Genomic DNA, 17,915 nt, shown 5'->3' with positions numbered 1-17,915 from the left:
CCCCATGAGGGGCCCGGCAATGGACCTGCAAGGCCGGCGGGAGTGCAAGGAAGCCCCGCAAAGGCCCTCCCTGGCCCCAGGCAGGCAGGGGTGGGGAGAGGCAGGGAGGAAGCAACTTACCCTCCCTCTTCTCCTGCCTCCTCCTGCCTGAATGAGGGCCGGAAGCGGGGCAGCCGGAAGCAGGGGGCGGGGCTTCGTCATGTGCCCCGCCCCCTTGTACCTCACCTGGGGGGACTGCGATCCCCCGCGATCCCCCCCGAAATGACCTCTGGATCTAGTGCAAGGGATGCTAGCCTCCAGGTGGGACCTGGTGATCGCCTGAAATTACAGCTCATCTCCAGACTACAGATATTCAGTTCCCCTGGAAAACATGGATACTGTGGAGAGTGGACTCTATGACATTGTACTTCAGTGAAGTCCCTGTTCTCCCCAGGTTCCACCTCCAAATCTCTAGGAGTTTCCCAACCTGGAGCTGGCACCTCTATACCCTCATCCCCTGCCAGTGGCCAGGGGGAACCTGGGAACCCTATTTAGGGCACCCCTGTGATGATATCCCAGTGGTTTTCAGACCCCAGTGAAAGAGTAGCGTTTTTACTTCCCCCTTAATAGATTATCGAGCTTCAGCTATAGGATATGGAGCAGACCAGGCAGTAAGGTGAAGTTAAAATGCCAGAGGTCATCAAAGTGCAAGATCTACCTTGCATCATGAAAGCCTCCAGTCTGACTTTTGCTGCCTGCACCTTCTCTGGTGCACACTGAAGTTTTGGAAAAGTGGAAACATTTAATTCTGTTCTCTCAAATGTCTTGCAGACTAGAGCTGAGTAGTTCTGCTCATCACTACGCAGAAGGGAAAGGAGCCCCCCCCCCAAAACTGATGGTTTTCATTTCAGAGGTTTTGAAGCAGGGGCTCTGTATTTTCCCACTCTACACAATTAGCTTTCTTCATCAAGGGCAGGAAAATATGAAGCATAATTACCATGATGCCAGGAGCTGAAGCAAGTTGTATTGCATGCGATGAAGGCAAGGGGAATAGTTTGACACAGGGCTATCATTTTTGGCAACAGCCCTATGCTTCTTAAACATGCCCTAAAAGATGTGGGGGAGGGGAGAAATTAATACTTTTTTGCCCTGTTCTTCCTCCAAGGAGCACAGGGCAACTTACATAGTTTCCCTGTCCTCCATTTTATCCTGTCAACCATGTGAGGTAAGTTAAGAGGAGAGATAGTGACTGACTCATGGTCACTCAGTCACTCAGTGAGCTTTCATAACATAACTGAATGGGGGTTTGAACCTGGGTCTACCATGGCTTGCAAGAGCATGATATCTTTGGAGGGGTTGCTTTGAGATAGGGAATTTTAGGATTGCCAGGCCTGTAAAAAAAATGTCATGTCCGTTTAACAGAAGCTCGATGTGTGGAAGTGGGCAGTTGAAGCTTTTCATCTGTTATTGAGATAAAAAGTTATTACTTTTATTGAGCAAAACAGAAAAAGGTAAGGCATGTCGAAGTTAACCCTACAATTACTGTGAAGAGAAACGCTCCGCAAATCTCCGGTCCCCCCCCCCTCCACAGCACTACGAAGCGAAACCAAACTTAAACAAAAGATGGGGAAAAATGATGGTAGTTCAGCGGGGGCTCAGAGAAACTCAACAAAAGTGGCCCAAAATCCGAATACAGCAAAATTCAGCATCGGGGTGAAAACCACGGCAGCGACCACAATGGCGGACGGGGGCTCAACGTCCAAACAGATGAGCCTGAACTTTGATATACAAGACCTCCCAGGTATTTTAGAAAGAATGGAGTTTAGAATAGGGGAGAAAATATCACTCTCAATGCAGCCTATTAAGGAACAGCTTCAAGACATACAGTCAGCCCTGAATATAACAACACGTACGGCAGAAACAGCCCTTAAAACAAGCACTACAGTTAAATCGGAGGTTTCTGACCTGCGGAAGTCAGAGAAGGAAATGAGAGAGCGCTTGTTGCTATTAGAAGCGCGAAACAAACAATTAAATTTAAAATTTAGAGGGGTGCCGGAGGGGGCGGAGGAAGCTATAAGTTTAAGCAAGTTCATGAAGGATTGGCTGACAAACATAATCCCAATTGAGCCCTCACGGGACCTGGGGATTAGCAAAGCGTACAGACTCGGAGCTCCAAATAACCCCAGGAAAAGAGTGCCCAGGGATATCCTAGTACAATTTGTAAATTGGGAGACTCGGGATGTAATCCTAAAAGAAGCAAAGACCAAAGGAGCCTTGCTCTTTAAAGACATACGCATAGCTATTTTCCCCGACATTCCACAAGAGGCTCTGACCATTAGATATAGGCTGAAGGCAACTACTTCCAGGCTAACTGCGAAAGGGATACGATACAAATGGTTACCTACAGGAAGATTGCAAGTGGCATTCAAGGGGAAGATCCTGCAGGCTGCAGACGAGGAAACAGGAGTGAAACTGCTACAGGAGCTGGGGGTAGCAGAGGACTCCGACAATCGCAGGTCGCAGAAACGAAGCCTGCTGGAATTGGACACACCAGAAAAGATTGCAAAAATCCCTATTCGCCAAAGGGAATCAGATGACCAGGAAGACATCGCTGATGCCCCACCTACTGAATAACACTACCATAAAAGGAAGCAGGAACTCAACATTACTTTCCCAAGTCTTAAAGAGGCAGAGGCAGAAACAACATGCAGCACATAACAAAAGGAGGGGGGGGGAGGCGCGGGCAGGGTAGCGTCTCATCTAGAGTTGTGTCGGCTGGGAGCTTACAGAGCTTGCCCGCAAGGGGGAGGTGGTGGTAAGCCGCGAGATCAAAGCGCGACACTAGGACTGCACGTTCCAAGAGCAAAGCCTGTGCATTGACCTAAGGGGGGCAGGGACCTGAAAGGGAGGGTAGGGGGGGAAGGGGGAAGTGGGAGGTAAGGGGGTAGTTACGGTGTAGTGGTAAACTTAGATTGAAGGTTGATTCTTAAAACTTATAAGCATTCTGATTAGCGCCGTTGCGCCTGTTGGAACAAGTTTTGTTAGAAAGCAGTCAGTTTTGATGGGTCCTTTGGCCTGATTTTTTTCCGGATTTCATTGCAATAAAATACAAGTACTTCCTCCTCATTTTGACTTCAATCTTCTATTTTTGACTGGATATTAATTTGTACAACATTATCAACTTTTATACTCACTTTATTTTTATAGAGATGGATAAACCAATGTAGTATAACGTAATTTCAGTGTAATACAACTGGAATTCTGTGTTTATAGATTCTTTCCTGAGGAAAGACCAGAGGTCCGAAACACTGAAATATCTCTAATAAGTGTTGAAAGAGAGATTGAATTTGGAGCAGACTGCTTCTGAGAACACAAGACTGTTAGAAGGATATTGACTGAGAGAGTCTGGAGTAGACTGCTATGTGTAATGCTATTTCATTGACCTTTGTATTTTTTTCTACGAAGGAAAAAGTGGTTGTTTTTCCTTACCAGACACTAAATGGTGCTATGGCTTTAATCTAGTCTCTCTTATTGTTGTATTGTTCTGTGGGCATCTAGCACACAATTGTGTATATTTTTTTCAGGCCAGAGTACTCGTGAGTAAGACACATGGATCAAGGCCCTTGACGTTTTCCCCCTCTGGGTTCTAGCCTTGCTTAGGCAAACCATGCAGGAGGAGATGGCCAAGGCAGGCCATAAATTGAATATATAAATAGAAATTCATGAACGGTCCATAATCCTGAGAACTACTAACACCCCTCTCTAAGACCATGGCAGTATTGGAGATGCAGGGGTTGATTCTGCACTTCGGGTTTGATTCCCCACTCCTCCACTTGCACCTGGCTGGATGACCTTGGGCAAGCCGTAGTTCTGACAAGAGCTGTTCTTGAAAAAGAGCAGTTCCTGTCAGAGCTCTCTCAGCCCCGCCTACCACACAAGGTGACTGTTGTGGGGAGGCGAAGGGAAAAGGAGTTTGTAAGCCGCTCTGAGTGAAGGACAGGGTATAAATCCAATCTCTTCTTCTTTAGAGGGGGGTTTGGAGGTGGGCACCAGGCTTCCCACACTGGAAGGGACACCTCTGGTGCCGGCCCAGTTGGTGAAGAGCCTGGGAGTAACACTCGGTACCTCCTTATCTGTGAAGGCCCAGGCTGCTGCAGTCACCAGATCTGCATTTTTCCATCTTAGGCAGATCGGGCTACTGAAGCCCTATCTCTCCCCCCAGGACTTAGCTACGGTGACCCATGCAATGGTCACTTCCAGGCTTGATTACTGCAACTTGCTCTACACAGGCTTACCCTTGAAGTTGCTCCAAAAATTACAGCTGGTACAAAATGCGGCGGCGCACCTGCTGACGTCAACGCCTGTGCTGGTCCACATTCACCATGTGTTCTTCCAGCTGCATTGGTTGCCGGTTCAGTGCCGGATCCGCTTCAAGGTGATAGTAATTACCTTCAAAGCCTTATACATACCCATATATGCCTAGGAGAGTGTTACACTCTGAGTCAACATCTCCTGGTGGTCCCTGGCCCAAAGAATGTCCGCCTAGCTTCGACCAGGGCCAAGGCTTTTTCTGCCCTGCCCCCCACCTGGTGGAACACGCTCCCTATTCAGATCAGGGCCCTGCGGGATCTAATGCAATTCCGCAGGGCCTGCAAGACAGAGCTCTTCCGCCAGGCCTTTGGCTGAGGCAGTGGGCATCCATATGGGCCGCCCCAGGTTGCAATCTCCCACCTACTGGCAACTGGCCATGCCTAGCTACATCAGTGGGCCGGATTCTCCCTATGGCAAGCATGGCTATTGTTTTATATGTTTTAATGTGTTATAAATTTTATTGCATTTATTAAAATGTTCTAACCCGCCCTGAGCCCGTTTACAGGATAGGTGGGATATAAATGCGAAAAATAAATAAATCACCTGGCAGAACCCATCCCTGCTTTCTTCCCTGTGGGGTCTATTTGAAGGCTTCCAACCAGTGTTCCCTCTAAGCTGAGTTAGTGTGAGCTAGCTCACAGGGTTTTTTTAGCCTCCGGCTCACACATTTTTTGTCTTAGTTCAGGAAGGGCAAACTCGTTTATGCAGGAGCCAAATCGCTTGCCCACAACTTTAATGCCAGCAGCTCACAAAGCAGAATTTTTGCTCACAAGACTCCGCAGCTTAGAAGAAGCATTGCTTCCAACATGGATAAAGTTCCATCCAGTCCTAGCATTTTAAACATTTCTTCCTGGTTAGAATAAGATTTCTGTGTACTTTCAAGCTGCCGATGTTTTATATGGCCTGTGGTCATCTCTTAGGTGTGAAATAAGAGAAAACCTTTTTTTTCATGGGCTAAGCCAAGGGTCTCAAACATGCGGCCCACAGGCTGGATCAGGGCCCCAGAGGGCTCCCATCCAGCCCTCGAGGAACTGGCTGTCTCCTGCTTCTTTCTCCAACGCTGCTGCTGCTAATGCATCATAGCTTGCTTTGCTAGACTCTCTCAATTGCTTAGGAGAGATAGATAGGCAAGCTTCTGTTCCTTGGCTGATGCCCCTCCCAGCAAGCAGGAGGGAACAAGCCACAGCTTGCTTCTTGGCCAGGTTGCCTCAGTCACACAGAAGAGAAAGGCAAGCCTTTCTTCCCCTCCATTGGCTGAGGCTCCTCCCCGGAGGGAGGAAGGGAAGGAGGGAACTAAGCAGAGCTTGCTTTGCTTGGCTGCCTCTATTGCATGGGAGAGATACAACGCACCCATAAGCCCAACGAAGCATTACTCAAGGTATGAGCGTTTCTGTGCCTTGCTATAGTGTGTGTGTTGTTGGGCACGTTATGGCACGGCTCCCCTGGGTGTAACTGGGTTCCCCTCCTCTTTTTTCCACTGTATTCATGCCCTCTCAGTCCAGTCTTTCTCAGTAAGAAAGCAATGTGAACTATTTAGATGAGGAATAACAACAAGCCAGTGAGGTGGATTAGGCGAAGGGTGTGTGTCCACACCAAGTTCACCCAGCACATTTCCTTTGTAGACTTGGGGTTTTGAACCTAGACTTCCCAGATAATAGGCTGATACTTGCTGTCTCTCTATTTTTGCACTGCCTCATAGGAATTGTAGATAGTTCTCTGGGGAAAACTATAATTTTTAGACAAAAACATAGCCCTCAGTCTGTGTCAGGATGCCTTCTCATGTTCTTGAGCAACACATGAATCAACTTATGTGCAAAGGATCGCAATACCATGTCATTTCATGTTTTCTCCTGGGTTGTAGGCTCAGAACACTGACTATAAAATTTCTGTAATAAATTTCAATAAATCAAAAGCAGGTTTGCAGCTTACAGATACACACTTGAACAGCATATTCAAGAAATTCTACAACACAGACATTTTGATGCAATAATTCAGAACAAGAAGTGCCGGTTATCAGACACTGTTAAATAAACAAAATATTGCAAGAGTGCTAATGTTTTAAGCATGTTTTAATTTTAAGTAAAACAAATATTTAATTATGTTTGTGTCCTGTATAAAGTGTATATCTCCACTGTGGGGAGGATCAGCGATATATGGCACACCAGTCCTGGTTCTGTTCACATCCAGACTCTGTCCATATAGGATTGATCAGTGACTCTGGTACACTGAAATTCCTGACCTTTGCACATCCTGAAACTGCGAGCATCTTAAAGCCAGGAGTAGCTTGTTAATTATTATACTGTGTAAGCTTCCTAGACATTCTGCTTAAGTATCTGTTTTTCCCTGTTTCTGTACGTGCAAAGCCACAAGCCTCACCTCACGGTGGAGGGGGCAGAGTGTGTATAAAATTAAGTCTCTTGCTCCTTTGGAGCAGACCCTTCTTCACCCTCAAAAGATCATGTCTCGTGTGAGTCCTTCACTCCACTACCTGGCATTACATTTTATGACACACATGGCCTGGCCCAACAAAGTCTCATTTATGTCAGATCTGGCCCTCATAACAAATGAGTTTGACACCCCAGGGCTAAGCAGGTACATAGTTTCTCCTTGTGTGGGTTCTCTAATGCCACGGAAGACTGCTACTGTTACTCAATCTCTTTCCACACTCTGACAATTCAAAATGTTTCATCCATGTGAGTTCTTAGGTCCTGTTCAAGATAGCAACTCAAACTGAATCTCTTTAAACACTCCGAGCATTCAAAAGGTTTTTGCTGTTGAACACTGCCAGTATTACTGAATCTCTTTCCACATTCTGAATATTCCAAATACATTTTTAAGTGTTCGTCCTCTACGGGACTGTTTTTGTGTGTTTCTCAAATTGGGTTGGGAAAAACACAGTCAGAGACACAAATTGGGTCCAACAGGGCTGGGAGGAGGGGGTGTTAAATACTGGGTTTGGGACCAACACACCGCACTCCCAACAATAGGCTATTTACATAATACTACATCTCTATTGGCCCTCTCCAGAATCCTGGGAAGCTATTGTTCTGGGGTAACGAGCTCATGGATGACTCATGGCTCAGTACACAACAGGGGGGATTTGTACAAAGTGGAGAAGGGAAAGGGTCATGATGCTGGAGGGGGTGGGGCTCAAAGAGGATTGTCAACCTCCCAGCGGGGGCCTCAGAGATTTCCCAGAATCAGAACCTTCATCAAGTGACAGAAATCACTTCCCCTGCAGAAAACCGCTCCTTGGCAGGGTGGACTCCATGGCCTTATTCCCCATGGGAGATCTTAAAGGTAAAGGTTTCCCTTGCTCAAAAGCGGGTCGCATCCGACTCTAGGGGGCAGTGCTAATCTCCGTTTCCAAGCTGAAGAGCCAGTGCTGTCCGAAGACATCTCCGTGGTCACGTGGCCAGCATGACTAGACACCGAGGCGCAGGGAAAGCTGTGACCTTCCCAACAAAGCGGTACCTTATTTATCATATCTACTTGCCGTTTCTTGCTTTTGAACTGCTAGGTTGGCAGGAGCTGGGACCATCACTCCGTCATGCCACACTCGGGTCTCGAACTGCTGAACTACCGACCTTCCAGTCTGCAGTTCAGCGTCTTAACTCCTCCCCAATCTTCAGGTATTTCCCACCGAGGGAGTCGGCCCGGCACCCGCAGATGCTTTGGGGAGGGGCTTGGGGCAGATGTGGTGTCATGTTGATGTTGCATCTGTCTGAATGCTCTGTAGGTCTGAGGAGTTTAGGGATCCTCTCTGTCATATCTTTCATTTTCGCCCCTGGCGAGCAACACCCCTCACAGACCAGGGGGTCAGACCTGGAGACATGACGTTCCGTACCCCTCAGCAGGGAGGCACCTATGACCAACACCTTCCTTTTCCTTCCAGTGCCATTTCTTTGTCTCTCCCGGTCCTCCTCCCTCCCCTGTGTTTGTGATATTTCCACTGGCAGTCTTTCCGTCTCTGTCTCCACCGCAGGGGTCTGGAATCAATTCCTCAGTCCTCATGGCACGGAGTGCCGTCTGGCTCGACGCCTTTGGGGTCTTGCTTTAGTGCTCTGAGAGGAGTCTTGTGAGGGCAGCGAAGCACACACTGTTTATTATTTATTTCTATTTTAATTTCAATTTATATCCCGCCTTGCCCGCATAGGCAGGCTCACGGTGGCGTACAGCCGTTTAAAATATGGTAAAATACAGTAAACACAATAATAAAATTCCAAATTACAAACAAATCACATCAAGTGCGAATTTCCATAAGGTGGTCCGATGAAGCTAGGGCGGAGTCCGAAGCAGCCCCATAGCGATGTAGCCTCCTCCACTCCCCCCGCCCGGCGCGTCGCCTCCAGTCATGAAGGTCATGGAAGCCAGGAGGGAGCACACGCCACGGGGGCGGCTCAGAGTGCCGGTAAAGGGCTGTCCCTTGGCGTCTCTGGCACGCACTCTCCATGGCTCCCTTAGAAAAACTCCCGCGGGGCTTGTTGGGGGGACTCGAGTGGCAGGGGGGGAGGCAGGCAGTTTTTAAAGCAGGCACACGCGGGCTGGAGTACAGCGACTGGTCCTGTGGTTAAGAGAGGGTGGATGGTGAGGAAGAGAAGCCGGCAGGAGCTGGTGGCAAGTTGGCTGAGTTTAAATGTATTTATTCATTTATTATTAAAGGGGAGGGGAGTGTTGGAAGGTATTTTAAAGTTTAAATTTAAAGCTGAGTTTAAATTTATTTATTTATTTATTTATTTAAGGGGAGGGGAGTGTCGGAAGGTAGCTCTGGGGACAAAGGATTCCATTTCTCTGGAGTGCCCAAGGAGCTCAGTTGTCAGGCAGCCAGGTTGGAGGCAGTGTGGTACGCAGGGGGTGAGCCGAGGCACTTTGGGCACAGCCCGGGAGGGAGGTGGCCCAGAAGCAACACAGGGGTGGGTGGGCCCCATGGGCCCTGCATTAGCTACGGGCCTGGTCCGAAGTCGTTCTGGATGCCAGCAGCATGGTGGCCAGAATAGTCCAGTTGTCGATAACTCATTCATCAGTGGCGGCTTCTAATCAGAAGCCTGGTGGAAGAGCTCCATTTTACAGGCCCTGAGGAAGTGTAACAGGCCCCGCAGGGCCCTGATGTCTTCTGGGAGCTCGTCCCACCAGTGTGGAGCCAACACTGAGAAGGCCCTCAGGACCAGGGAGGGCCAGGTGGTGTTGTGTTCCAGATCGCAGCGCTCTCTGGGGGACATACGGGGAAAGGCGGTCCCTCAGGTAGACATGCCTCCGACCATATAGGGCTTTAAAACCAGCACCTTGAAGCGAATCCGGTATGCTATTGGCAGCCAGTGCAGCACCTTCAGCACAGGCAGGATGTGCTCTCGTATAGAGAGGCCCATCAGCAACCTAGCTGCTGCATTTTGCACCAGCTGCAGCTTGTGGATTTGGGACAAGGGCAGCCCCATTTAGAGAGCGTTACAGTAGTCTAATCTCAAAGTGGCCATCGCATGGATCACTGTTGCCAGGTCATTGCATTCAAGGAAGGGAACCAACTACCTAATCAGCTGTAAATAGTAAAAGGCTGCCTTGGCAGTGGCTGCTACCTGGGCCTTCATTGTTAAGGCGGCATCCAGGAGGTCGATAGTGATATCCCTACCCCCGACCCGCCCCAACTCAGGCACGGGACCTCCGTCTTCATCGGATTCAATTTCATTCGGTTTAGTCTTAGCCAGCCTGTCATGTCCTGAAGCGCCTGGTCCAGGTCATCTGGGGTGGAGTCGGACTGACCATCCAACAACAGATATAGTTGGGTGTCATCTGTGTATTGGTGACACCCTAGTTTGTGCCTCCGGGCAATTTGGGCGAGGGGGCGCATGTAGATGTTGAATAACATCGGGGAGAACACTGCCCCTTGGGGAACTCTGCAAACCAGCGGGTGCCTCTGGGACGTCTCTTCCCCTAACGCCACCCTCTGCCCCCGACCTTGGAGAAAGGAGATGAGCCATTGCAAGGCAAGCCCCGGGATCCCAACATCAGGTTCCTATGAAGGCCTTGGCCTCTCTGCCCTGTTGTTGGCACTCCAGAGGAACTGGTTGGCCACCATGTGAGACAAAAAGCTGGACTAGGTGAACCCTCCCTGGTCTGACCCAGCAGGACTCTTCTGGTGTTCTCCTCAGGGGAAGGCCTTGGTCTCTGTGCCCTGTTGTTGGCCCTCCAGGGGAACTGGCTGGCCACTGTGTGAGACCGGAGGCTGGACTAGGTGGACCCTCCCTGGTCTGACCCAGCAGGGCTCTTCTGATGTTCTTATCAGGGGAAGGCCTCGGCCTCTATGCCCTGTTGTTGGCCCTCCAGAGGAACTGGCTGGCCCCTGTGTGAGACAAGATGCTGGACTGGATGGACCCTCACTGGTCTGACCCAGCAGGGCTCTTCTGAGGCTCCTATCAGGGGAAGGCCTCGGCCTCTCTGCCCTGTTGTTGGCCCTCCAGAGGAACTGGCTGGCCCCTGTGTGAGACAGGATGCTGGACTAGATGGACCCTCACTGGTCTGACCCAGCAGGGCTCTTCTGATGTTCTTCTCAGGGGAAGGCCTTGGCCTCTCTGCCCTCTTGCTGGCTCTCCAGAGGAAACGGTTGGCCTCTGTGTAGGACAGGAGGCTGGACTAGATGAACCCTCCCTGGTCTGATCCAACAGGCCCCTTCTGATGTTTATTTATATTTATTTATTTATCAGATGTATACCCCACCCTCCCCGCAAAGCAGGTTCAGGGCGCCTTCCATACGAGCATAAATACAGTTAAAATCATACAATTATTTAAAACGCAAAAAACCCCAACAAATACAAACACAAAGTGCTGCCGGCAGTTAAAAGATTAACTTAGATGGCTCGTTTTCAAAATGAATTTCCGCTTTCCAGATGTTCTTCTGCTCAGGGGAAGGCCTGAGCCTCTCTGCCCTGTTCTTGGACCCCCGGAGGAACTGTGTGGCCCCTGTGTGAGACAGGAGGCTGGACTAGATGGACCCTCCCTGGCATGTTCCTGCAGGGCTCTTCTGCTGTTTTTATCAGGGGAAGGCCTCGGCCCCTCTGCCCTGTTGTTGGCCCTCCAGAGGAACTGGCTAGCCCCTGTGTGAGATGGGATGCTGGACTAGATGGACCCTCACTGGTCTGACCCAGCAGGACTCTTCTGAGGTTCTTCTCAGGGGAAGGCCTCAGCTTCTCTGCCCTGTTGCTGGCCCTCCAGGGGAACTGGTTAGCCACTGTGTGAGACAAGATGCTGGACTAGATGGACCACTGGTCTGACCCAGTAAGGCTCTTCTGAAGTTCTTCTCAGGGGAAGGCCTTGGACTCTCTGCCCTGCTGCTGGCCCTCCAGAGGAACTGGTTGGCCACTGTGTGAGAAGACAGGAGGCTGGACTAGATGGACCCTCACTGGTCTGACCCAGCAGGGTTCTTCTGATGTTCTTATTAGGGGAAGGCCTCGGCCTCTCTGCCCTGTTGCTGGCCCTCCAGAGGAATTGGTTAGACACTGAGTGGTATGGGATGCTGGACTGGATGCACCATTGGTCTGATCCAGGAGAGCTCTTCTTATGTTCTTAACTGCTGGATCTCAAATTGTGCTCTGAAGCAAAAGCCTGGAGAGAGAGTGACGCTGGGGACTCAAACAGAAATTACATGTGTGGCAAAAAAGGTGGGGTTCCCACCATTTGTCTTTTTCACCCTTCTAGGCAGCAGTGGAAAGAAACCCACAATGCCTTCCTTGTGCTATCTCCATGCAGTGGGGGGGGGAGAGAACAGCCCCCATAAGGACTGCTCAAGAGGGCTGTGTGATCCCTGGGGAGACGGGAATGGTTACTTCTCTGTCACAGGGCTCACAGAATCGGGCTGTTTGCCTGCCTGGGACTCACAGAGTAGAGTCATGGAGTTGGAAGGGACCTCCAGGGTCATCTAGTACAATCCCCTGCGTAATGCAGGAAATTCACAACTATCTCCCCCAATACACCACCACTGACCCCTGCTCCATGCCCAGAAGATGGCAAAAAAAAATAATAATCCAGGATCCCTGGCCAAACCTGCAAAAATAAAAACTGACCCAAACTGATGATCAGCATTTCCTCGAACATGTAAGGAAGGGCCACAAGAACTAAGCACTGAGGCAACCCTTCCTGCCCTCCCTCTCATGATCTGCCTACGTTCACAGGACCAGCATTGCTGTCAGATGGCCATCTCGCCTCTGTTTAAAAACTTCCAAAGAAGGAGAGCCCACCACCTCCTAAAAGTACAAAGGGTTTCTCCCCTGTGTGGGTTGTCTGATGCTGTTGGAGATTGCCACTTTCATTGAGTCTCTTTCCACACTCTTTTTTAAAAAATACAATATATTTTTATTGAATATAAGATTAATGGTAACAGGTTTTACAACAGACGAGATTAGGTGTACAAACATATTGGTGAACTGTGAACAATCGCAATACAGGTAATGACAAATTGTACAAAATAAAATACCAGGTGAACTTAGTAACTTGTAAGGATGATATTTAGCACAAAGTCACGGATAAAAAACACTTTCTTATGGTAGAAACACCTTTTGAAACATTAATAGAGTATCAACAGATAGAATGAAAGATTGATTTTTACCACAGGTGTAATGCATCAATTTCCTTAGGAGTGTCATCGAATTGTTGCAGGTATTCTAGGATAGGAAACCAAATAGTGCTAAAGGAGGAAGGAGCGGGAATTCTGTCAAAGCGTGCAAGGTTATCAGAGAGTCTCGCCATAATATATAAATCCCACAATTTATTGTGCCAATGTGCAATTGTGGGCGTCATTGTTGTTTTCCAGTGGGTGGCAATGACCGTCAATGACCGTCTTGGCTGCAAATAGCAATATGGAGACCCTCTCCACCACTGAAGGAGCAGCGCTATGAGCTACCCAACTGTTCGAAAACAAATTTTCGGGAGTGGGTGTTATGACTATATTTTGAAATGATTTAATTTGTATTAAAACAGCTTCCCAAAAGGGTAATATTTTGGGACAGGATACCCAGCAATGTAGGTAGGTGCCCCTATTTCCACAGTTCTTCCAGCAGTTGGGGTCGTATGCTTGAGTCATGTGGGCCAGCTTGTTGGGTGTGAGGTACCAATGAGCTAATATTTTAAAAGATTGCAGTTTCATTGATGCAATTTTGGTTTTGAAAGGTGGACTAGACCATATACATTGCCAGGATTCATCTGTTAACTGAATGTTGCATTCTTCGTGCCAGAGAGATTGGTAGGATAGGTGAGACTTGTATTCTAGAGAGGTTGTTGTTCTTCTTCTTCAGTCGCACAGTCGAGTCCGACTCTTCGCAACCCCATGGACCAGATCCCGCCAGGCCTTCCTGTCTTCGCCGTCCTCTGAAGTTTGCTCAATTTCATGTTCGTTGCATCTATGACACTGTCTAACCACCCCATCCTTTGCCGTCCCCGTCTTCTTTGACCTTCAATCTTTCCCAGCATCAGGGTCTTCTCCAGTGAGTGATCCCTTCGCATTTGGTGGCCAAAATAGAGAGGATAGTGTCATGTATATTTTGGAGATTAGGCCTTTCACAGATACCTTTGCAGTTCTGATAATCGATTCTAATGACGTCAATGGTTGTTTCATTATCTGGTCAAGTTTAAGGTGTTTAAATAGATTAGATGTTTGGAAGTATTGGATCCGAGGTATTTTGTGTTGTATTTTAGTTTCTAGATTAGTCTTAGATAGTAGAGTGTTCATGTACGTAAGTTCCTGTGGAGTATTGACTCCAGCTTCTTTCCATTTGTTGAAGCTTGGGTTTCTGAGGCCTGGTAGGAACCAGATTTGATTTAAAAATGTTTGATATCTAGAAGTTGTTTGTAAGAGTTTTGATCTTAGGCGGTCCCATATGTCCAGTGAAGCTGAGAGTATTATATTGGTTTTGAGTTTCTTTGGCCTGTCTAGTTTTCCTTGCCATATACACTCTTGTATGTTGTAAGGATTTGTGTAGGAGTTTGCCAGTTGTACGGGATCTGAGTTTGGGTCAGCCTGTAGTAGTTTAATGATGTGAGCCATATTAATAGCATTGTAATAATGTTGTATGTTAGGGAAGTTGATTCCTCCTTTGTCTGATTTTCTATATAGAGTATGGCTCTTGATTCTGTGGTGTTTATACGCCCAGAAAAATTTTAAAAGCATCGTCTGCCATTTACGGATCTGAGTTGAGGTTATTGGAATAGGTATAGTTCTAAAAATAAAGAGAAATCTGGGTAATATGAATTATTTGATTATGTTTAATCTATCTGACCACGCCAAATTCATTTTGTGCCAGGTCTCTAGTTCTTTTTGGTTTGATTTTAAAAGATCGTTGAATTTAGTCGGAACTGAAGCTGAGAGTATTATATTGGTTTCGAGTTTCTTTGGCCTGTCTAGTTCTGATAGCATTTAGAAATTTGTCTCCGAAGCCCATCTTTTAGAGTAATCTTTGTAGATAAATAACTTCAACCGAATCAAAGGCTTTTTCCAGGCCTAGAGATAGAAAAGCAGTTGGTATTTTTTTGGAAGTGCAATGGTTTAGAATTGTGAGAGCTTTGTGGGTGTTTTCCGTGATGTCACGGTTTGGCATGAACCCAACTTGATCTTGGTATGTTGTTATGAATGTTTTAAGTCTGGAAGCTAAAATTTTGGTGAAGATTTTAAAGTCTGTATTCAATAGGGAGATATGGCGGTAGGATGCTGGTTGGGCTGGATCTTTGCCTGGTTTAGGAATTAGTATAATAGATGCCTCATTCCATGAGGGTGGTAGATTCCCAGTATTTAATGTGTGGTCGCATGTGTTAGCTAGAGGGGTGGCCAAAATTGAGGCAAATTGTAGAACTCCGGGGCATAGCCGTCTGGTCCAGGAGCTTTGGCGGCCTTTAATCCTTTGATAGCTTGCCTGACCTCCTGAAGTGTAATAGGAGCTTCTATTTGGTCATGATGAATTTCATTCAGTGTGTTAGCGAGAGGATTACTTTGGAAAAATTTATCTATTAGGTTAGAATCCTCAATGGATGAGCTGTATAACTTTTTGTAAAAGTTCAGAAATACATTGGAAATTGTTTTTGAATCATGATGTAGTTTGCCTTGGGTGTCTTTTATTGCTGTGATTACTCGTGATTGTTGTTGGTGCTTCAGGTGCTTACTTAAGAATTTAAGTGATTTCGGAGTAAAAGCTCATCCTCTTTGCTTTGAGTACAGAATGTTTTTTTGAATTTGGTACATTTCCAAAAAATTTAACGTTCTTTTAAGAGTTGTGCATAAATATTAATATTTCCTGATTGTTTATGTTTGTTTTCTAATGATTTGATGGCGTGTTGAAGTTCTAAACTGGCTTTTTGTTTTTTTTAGAAATGAGGACATGGAAATTAAGTGGCCTCGGATGACTGGTTTCATTGCATCCCAGATTATATTTTGGGGGGGTCTCTTCTACAGAATTTTCTGAGAAGAAGTTTTTAATGTGTTGTTCTGTTTCTGACAAAACTGTTTCATTCAATAATAAAAAACTATTTAATGTCCATATTAGTTTTGGATTTTGTTCACAATTGATGTTCATATAGCAGTCTACCCAACAGTGATCTGACCACAGTTGTGTTCCAATGTCAGCCGAATAAGATTGGCTAACTAACGATGAGTTAACTAAAATACAGTCAATGCGGGTATATCATCTGTGACATGTAGAGTAAAAAGTGTAATCCCTATCCGTAGGGTGTAGGTGTCTCCTAATATCTACTAGATTGTGGGAGGTTAAAATTTCTGTTAATTTCGTATTTGTAGGTCCCCTTCTCTTTGCTCTTTCCACACTCTTGAGCATTCAAAAGGTATTTTCCCTGTGTGGGTTCTTTGATGATATCGAAGAATGCCACTCCGACTGAATCTTTTTCCGCACTCTGAGCATTCAAAAGGTTTCTCCCCTGTGTGGGTTCTTCGGTGCTGATGAAGATCGCCACTCCAACTGAATCTCTTTCCACACTCTGAGCATTCAAAAGGCTTCTCCCCTGTGTGGGCTTTTTGATGATATCGAAGAGTGCCACTTTGACTGAATCGCTTTCCGCACTCTGAGCATTCAAAAGGTTTCTCCCCTGTGTGGATTCTTTGGTGCACTCGAAGATGGCCACTCTCACTGAACCTCTTCCCACAAACTGAACATTCAAATGGTTTCTCCCCCGTGTGGGTTCTTTGGTGGTTTCGAAGACTACCACTCTCACTGAATCTCTTTCCACAAACTGAACATTCAAAAGGTTTCTCCCCGGTGTGGGTTCTTTGATGCCGTTGAAGAGTGGCACACCGATTGAATCTCTTTCCACACACTGAGCATTCAAAAGGTCTCTCCCCTGAGTGGGTTTTTTGATGCCATTGAAGATGGCAGCTATCACTGAATCTCTTTCCACACACTGAGCATTCAAAAGTTATCTCCCCTGTGTGGGTTCTTTGATGCTTTTGAAGAGTGGCACGCCGACTGAATCTCTTTCCACACTCTGAGCATTCAAAAGGTTTCTCCCCTGTGTGGGTTCTTTGATGCTGTTGAAGATGGCAGCTATCACGGAATCTCTTTCCACAATCTGAGCATTCAAAAGGTTTCTCCCCTGTGTGGGTTCTTTGATGCTTTTGAAGAGTGGCACGCCGACTGAATCTCTTTCCACACTCTGAGCATTCAAAAGATTTCTCACCTGTGTGGGTTCCTTGATGCCGTTGAAGATGGCCACTCCTATTGAATCTCCTTCCACACACTGAGCATTCAAAAGGCTTCTCTCCTGAGTGGGTTTTTTGATGCTTGTAAAGGTTACCCTTCACACTGAATCGCTTTCCACACACTGAACATTCAAAAGGTTTCTCCCCTGTGTGGGTTTTTTGATGCTTGTACAGATTCCCCCTCGCACTAAATCTCTTTCCACACTCTGCACATTCAAAAGGTTTCTCCCCTGTGTGGGTTCTTTGATGCTTGTAAAGGTTACCCCTCAAACTGAATCGCTTTCCGCACTCTGCACATTCAAAAGGTTTCTCCCCTGTGTGGGTTCTTTTGTGCAGTTGAAGAGTGCCACTCCTACTGAATCTCTTTCCGCACTCTGAGCATTCAAAAAATTTCTCCCCTCCATGTATTTGTTGGTGCACAAGGGGCTGTGATCTATTTCTGAAGTACTCTCCACACTGAATAGATTTACTTGTCTTCCTTATCCCCTGCTTTGGAAAATGGTCATTACACTTTCTTCCATCTCTCGTCTCAACCATATGGCCGCCTTTCTTTCTCTCAGGTCCACCTTGATTCCTGACGTCTTCTTTCATGTCTTCATTTTTAACTCTACCTGGCCTTTCCGGATAAAGTTCCTCAGCTTCCTCATTTCTCTGATCATCCTCTGGTGGAATAAAGAGAGAGACCCTGTTAGCTCCTGGAAGGGCTTGTGAGGTCCAATAGCCATCTGTGTGTCTGCATTAGGAAAGGATTGACGGCCCTTTTGGTCTCGAAAAGCTACACTGATCTGAACCACCCCTCCACACCTTTCCCAAGAATATCTAGTAGCTAAGAATACAGCACACACACACACATCCCCCGAAGACCCAAAGCTGAGCTCTTCCG

The 17,915-nt window shown here is 47.1% G+C and overlaps 1 protein-coding gene across 1 annotated transcript; it reads right to left on the bottom strand.

The window, feature by feature from the left end:
- Positions 1–2,860: 2,860 nt before the first annotated feature.
- Positions 2,861–17,569, bottom strand: LOC107124808 (zinc finger protein OZF-like). Its single transcript, XM_015428319.1, has 2 exons — positions 16,213–17,569; positions 2,861–2,877 (listed from the first exon to the last, which is right to left on the bottom strand). The coding sequence occupies exons 1-2, from the start codon at positions 17,567–17,569 to the stop codon at positions 2,861–2,863; spliced, it is 1,374 nt and encodes a 457-aa protein (XP_015283805.1).
- Between the last annotated feature and the right edge of the window lie 346 nt (positions 17,570–17,915).

Source organism: Gekko japonicus, unplaced genomic scaffold (genome assembly GCF_001447785.1).
Source record: "Gekko japonicus isolate JY-2015 unplaced genomic scaffold, Gekko_japonicus_V1.1 scaffold3434, whole genome shotgun sequence".
In the NCBI taxonomy this organism is placed as follows: domain Eukaryota; kingdom Metazoa; phylum Chordata; class Lepidosauria; order Squamata; family Gekkonidae; genus Gekko; species Gekko japonicus.
This window is presented reverse-complemented; position numbering and strand designations above follow the sequence as displayed.